Source organism: Hipposideros armiger, unplaced genomic scaffold (genome assembly GCF_001890085.2).
Source record: "Hipposideros armiger isolate ML-2016 unplaced genomic scaffold, ASM189008v1 scaffold_47, whole genome shotgun sequence".
NCBI lineage: Eukaryota > Metazoa > Chordata > Mammalia > Chiroptera > Hipposideridae > Hipposideros > Hipposideros armiger.
This window is the reverse complement of record NW_017731397.1, coordinates 4,033,287-4,039,507: the sequence shown is the minus strand read 5'-3', so window position 1 is coordinate 4,039,507 and position 6,221 is coordinate 4,033,287. Positions and strand designations below refer to the sequence as shown.

Genomic DNA, 6,221 nt, shown 5'->3' with positions numbered 1-6,221 from the left:
CTGCTCAGCTCGGGCTGGACTCGAACCGCTGTTGCTCAGAGCTCAAACTCTTGAGCGAGCTCTTAACCAACTGAGCCACTCGGCCGGCCCTGGTTTTACCTCTCTTTTAAAAAACTGAAATATCTTTATTACCTTCTTTGGGGAAAGGAAATTGTTTAAAGCCAATCTTTGAAGGTCTTATTGGAAACAAGTGATCAGGGTAAAGCAGCTAATTGTTTATTATAAAAATTAGAAATAGAATCTCTGAAATACTGCAGAAATATCTAGGTGTGCAATTAGTCACTAAATAGAAAAAAGCTTAAAGGAATTCTCATTTCTCAACCTCCATTCCTGAGGGAAAATGACTCAATTCCTTTTTAATTTGGTGTAGGTGAAATTTACTTAAAACTTTTTTACAGCAATTCCATGAGCAGAATACACCATCACTTATTTTTTTGTAGGACATGTTAATGCTAGCCCATTGACCTACTTAACTTCTGTTCTGACAGATGATACTTTTGGTCAAGGCCTAGGACCATGATATGTTTCATCATTTGTTTCTTTCTGGAAATTCAAGGATTTCATTGCTGTGTGTGGGTGTGTGGTTATGGAAGATTAATCCCATACCTACAGTGAAGGATTTTCAGGTGGTTACACTATCATTATGTCTGTTCTATAAACAAAGAAATTGCAACATGCAAAAGTTTTACAAGTGTAGTGATTTCTAACTAGGCATGGGTTCTATTCATTGCATTCCAAAAGTATTCATTGAGCACTTCTTTTATGTTCAGCCCTGTGCTTGATATTAGGGAGATTAAAAAATGTTGGCTTCCCTCCATGCTTGTCCATCTATTTTTCTATCCTGTCTATCAAACCTGAGCTTTCAGACCTGGTCATCCCCAGGGTTTGGAGAAATGAATGGCACTCTTCCCTGAACTCGGTTAGCCCTTACAAAAAGTTCCAAAATGATGGCTTGCCATAGAATTCTCAGCAGCCTCATCTTCTTATCAACAAGGCCAGTGGCACAGTGAGTATTAAATAATATTATGGTTTGCATTTTAAATTTCCAATTACATTCTTGTTTAGCAGTTTGCTACTGAAGTCTAATACTTGTTGAGGGGATTGTTGTCATACAGCCTCCATGTAAGTGGTCAAGAACCGCTTACCCTGAGAATTATGAAGAAATGCCATCAAATGATCAGTTTATAAAACATGTTCGCCATTTTTAGAGCCATAGCTGATGTGGTAAATAAATAAGTCTTCAATCCCCCAGCTGTGACAAGAAATGTACCAAAACTGTAGTCAGTGCTGGGTGGGAGATTGTTTCTTCCTTCTTTATTTTTTTCTAGCCTTCCCAAACTTTCTGCAGTTGGCACTTTGTTACTTTGATCATGGGAGGAAATTAAAGAAAAGAGAAAGTAATGGTCTTTGCTTAGATTTAGTGACTAAGGGACCCTTGAAACCTATTAGACTAACTTCCCCTTCTCACATACAAGATATCCTTAAATAGAACACTTATGGTACCAAATGAGAGCTAACTGGGGCCCAGACACTACTCAGCCCTGAAGCCCATCAGTAGCTTGGTAGGTTGATTTTTCTTAGGCTGACTCCTTTCAACTCATGAGCTAGAATATCTTGACCAGTCCTTTCTTCTCAGTCCTTGACTGACCACTCCTCCAGGCTTCCCTGTGTAGCCCCACAGTAGATCTTTGCAGAGAGAACTGGGCCAGTCTGAGTGGGGATACAGGGTTGAAAAGCAGCCTTTTCCAGCTACTGAGCTATCAGTAGGCCTGTATATCAGGAAAGTTTGTAGACAGGCTGTAAGATGCTCCTGACTCACAGTGTCCATGTGGATTAGGACCCATGTGTGTTGGCCATAAATTCTCCTTAGCCTCTCATTCTCCTGCCCAAACTCACCCATTTCCCATTATTTTTCTCTCTCTTCTGCACCCTAGTGACCTTCTTGGGATGGCATCACTTTGTGCTTGAGACCTTGAACTTTGAAGTGAGGTCAAATACTGGTACATTTAACCCATTCTCCTCATCTGTACAATGGACAATAATAGCACTTCCCTCATATGATCATTGTTATAGTTAAAAGAGGCAAAACATTGAGGGTACTACCTGATATACAGCAAATGCTCAGATAGTTGTTAGCTGTTTTTATTATTCCCTGTGTACTTCTCTCTAGCTGTGACAACTGTGTGAAATCTGTATCAAGAAATTTGGGCAGTGTGGTGAATTACTATAAAGTTGGCTTGGTTCTGTGTGTTTGTGTATGTAGCTGTTTTCATTAATTTTCTGATTGAACCATTTGTGGGTGGAAACAATGCACCACAGCAATAAAAAATAAATAAAGTTATTAAAGAATTCTATGTGTTTTCTTTCTACTGCAGTCACAAACATAACAATGGTCAGCCCATCTGGTTTACCCTGGGCGTCTTGGAGGCTATCAAAGGTTGGGACCAGGGCTTGAAGGGAATGTGTGTTGGAGAGAAGAGAAAGCTCATTATCCCTCCTGCCCTGGGTTATGGAAAAGAAGGAAAAGGTAATAGCCATACGGCATTTTTACTACAGCTAGAGTTTACTGCATCAGGAGACAGAAGTTAATGTAACTACTGCGTATTTTTCCCCCCCAAGAAGTAAATAGATGACTTGTATCTCTTTGGGAAATATAATTATGTCTTGATTATCATTTGAAATGGCCAATTAAAGCCATAATATCCAAATGGTCAACTGAGTTAACCATGAAAAAAGGCTCTGGAAACTTCAACTCTATTATAATTAACATTGTTCACCAATATGGTGGGGATTTTTGTGTTTGTGTGGTACCATATCCATAACATAACACTTACCATTTTAGCCATTTTTAAGTGTACAGTTCAGTAGCATTAAGTACATTCACATTTTTGTGCAAACATCACCACTAGCCATCTCCAGAACTTTTTCATCCTCCCCAACTGAAACTCACAAATTTATTTTAATAATACAAATAGTAGATGGCTCCACATAAGTGTTTTGATGAGTTGAACATTTAAAATAGGGATAAAGGCATTACATACACCGTTCGTTTGAGAGGCAACCTGTGCACTTTTCTAAAGGGCTATTTACAAGGGGCCAGAAGATGTTTCAAGCATAAGATATGCATGTATCCTGTAATTCCTCTATTGTAATCTAACCTCAGGGAATAAGCAGGTATCAGGAGAAATGTTTGTGAATAGAGATGTCCATTACTGCATTGTTTCTAATGACAAAAAGGTTGGAAGCAGCTTACCTGTATAATGAAGGATCTAGATAAATAAAATATGGTCCAGTTTTTTTTTTAAATGGCATTTCAAAGATTTAAAAAATTATACATGAAATGTGTATGATATAATGTTATATATAAAAGTAGAAAATAAAGCTGTAGTATATATACTCATGGTAGTAACTATTAGAAAAATGTACATACACATACAAAGTGAATCACCAAGAAATAAATAAGAATGTTAACAGTGTTATTTTCATTTCTGGTTCTATCTCTTCCAAATTCTCTACAGTGGGCACATGTTACCTACATAATGAAGGAAAACGAAATTTAAGTAGTCATCAGAACCAAACAAAGAACTATTCTGATGTGATAGAAATATAGACTTACAGCATCATTAGGTGTAAGCTTAACCATTTACAAAGTGGGACTCTTAGCCCCAGTTTCCTGGAAAGAAAATAGGTGTCATATGAGAAGCATTGTATATTCTAAAGTGGAACTTGCTATATAAATCTTATGCATAGAATGGGATTTACTAACCAAGTTCAATCCTTATTTTAATAACAATCCTCTTTAGAAAAGAAAATCAAGTGTCTAGAAAATGTTTCTCTTACGTTCAAATGCATTCTTTCACCTTCCTGTATCTTTATTGTCTTACTTTTAATATTTATACATGTCGTATTAGCCCGTTCCTCTTTCTCCATGCTACATTTAACTCAATTTTACTTTATAACAAGTAGAGATCTGAATTTGAGTCATTTCCTTCAAACTGAGCACCCTGAAGCTAACTCTGCTAATATGTATTTAACACTAATTTTGTAGTACTTTGATACCTCGTTTGCATGCCTCCTCTGGGAAGATACCAGTTTTATGGACAGCCTAGTGCATGCCCCTTCTCTGTCTAGATCTGGAACGGTAAGCTTCCTCACACAGTGTGAGTTTTGTTCTCTTTAGCACTTACAAATGCTCTTTCATGGAAATATATGGGACGGGGGGCGGGGTACTAACAAACATTTGTAATATTTACCCAGACCTGTATGTTAAATATAGTTATAAGGAAACAAGTTGAAAAACACTGTCCATACTCCCCAGAAGAAAAAAAAATGGTAAGATCCCTGGGACTTGAACAATGCCCTTTTTAGTTTTAAAGATTTGAGTCTCCCTTTTCAGAAATGTGCTTTAATTTCTTCCACATATGTATAATGTCCTATATCTGAGGGGGTGTTTTCCTAACGTTCTGAAATTGTTGAACCTTCCTGCATTGTTTTTAAAGCCTGTAAGAGACTTATATCTTAGTAACATATATTGAGAGCTTACTATTTATCAAGCATAAGCTAAGTATTTTACTTGGATTTACCTTCCTTCATCTTCCCAACAGACTCAGCGTGGGCAATATTGTCATCTGCATTTTACAGATGAGGAAACTGAGGCTTAGAGAGGGGCAGAAGTAAGCTGCAATTCCAGAGACTATGACACCAGAGCTTCCTCAATTATGAATTGAGGTAGTAATGGCGGTGGTAGTAATGGCAGTACCATATATATTTTTAGGTCAGGGTTTTCTGACCCAAGTTAGTAAATCATTTGTACCATAAATAACTCTGAAATATCTTAAAGGGCTTTAAGTCGTACTTGACATGTAATATGTAATACCTTAATTATATTTGAAATTGAATACCCAGGCCATTGTGTGAGTGTGTGTGTGTGTGTGTGTGTGTGTGTGTGTGTGTGTGTGTGTGTGTGATGATTTTTAATAGGAAAGCCAAAACAGACTGATTTTAATCTACTAGTTTGGATTATTCCTACTTTATTCTATTTGTTTGAATAAAATATAATTTTAAGTAATTTCCATCATATATGATAATCTTAGGAAGGCTCTTCATTGAATTCAATTAAAAGAATATTTGTCCAGTACCAAAAGTTTTCTATCATCAAAACTTTGAGATTTTTAAAGTAAAACTTAACCTCCCTTTTTCCTCATGTTAGGTAAAATTCCCCCTGAGAGTACACTGATATTTAACATTGATCTCCTGGAGATTCGAAATGGACCAAGATCTCATGAATCATTCCAAGAAATGGATCTGGATGATGACTGGAAACTCTCTAAAGAAGAGGTGATCTTTCCTTCCTCCCACACCCTTTTTCTCTCTCTTCCTTTCTTTCAGTTCACTTTTTAAGAAATAACATTTTTAAAGAAAATTTATTTTTATTTGGATAAAATGTTATTTATACATCTTCTTAAAATACCTATGCTTTGACAATGGACTTTTTCATAGGAAATCATTGTTTTGGAGAGAACTATATTGAGCCTTCAAAAAAATACCATTTATGCTTTTCCTTTTTTTCTTTCTCCCCAGTGCTTAAGGTTCACTGTATCTTGCCCTCACTCTGAGTTTTTGAAAGACCCATCTTGCCAAGACAGTTTCCATTTTGGAGTGACTGTATATACGAAACATAGGTGTCCTGAGAAATACCTCATGTGGACAGTTTCTGTTTAAACCTGTAGACTGGCTGTTAAATGCATTGGGCAGTGATTCCCTAGTGATCAGCTGCAAGAACCGCACGTGCTCAGTTTTGTTCAGGTAGCACCTGGAGCAAGACTCCAGTCTGGATTTTCCACAACAAGACACCTTTCCCAAACCCCTAAAAGTCCTGGTGTTTGAGTAAAGACAAAGGGAGAAGTCTTCACTCTATAATTTATTCAAGTTTTTGCAGCCATTGCTACACACACCTGTCTTAGTCTGGCTGCTGTGGGGAAAGAGGTACAGGTAGGTATTTATCCCTCTATTTTTTTTTTATCTATGCTTGCTCTGCATTCTAGCTTGGCTGGTCAGAAATGAAGTCCCTTTTTATGCCTTGATCAGGTTCATTCTAATTGCCAGCAGTGATGAACCTCGGCTAAGTTGAGTTGTTCTGAACCACTGGGCCATGATCCACAGCTACTAAATTTCTAACACCTCCTAGTGTTACCAATCATAAGACTTTCTTCAACCCAAGT

At 37.2% G+C, this 6,221-nt stretch overlaps 1 protein-coding gene across 1 annotated transcript in view; it reads left to right on the top strand.

The window, feature by feature from the left end:
• The window catches only part of FKBP14 (FKBP prolyl isomerase 14), a 14,662-nt gene that overhangs the window by 798 nt on the left and 7,643 nt on the right, over positions 1-6,221 (top strand). Inside the window, exons 2-3 of the mRNA XM_019639911.1 lie at positions 2,376-2,527; positions 5,210-5,337. Coding sequence (XP_019495456.1) covers positions 2,376-2,527; positions 5,210-5,337 — 280 coding nt within the window. The remainder of the gene's footprint in view (positions 1-2,375; positions 2,528-5,209; positions 5,338-6,221) is intronic.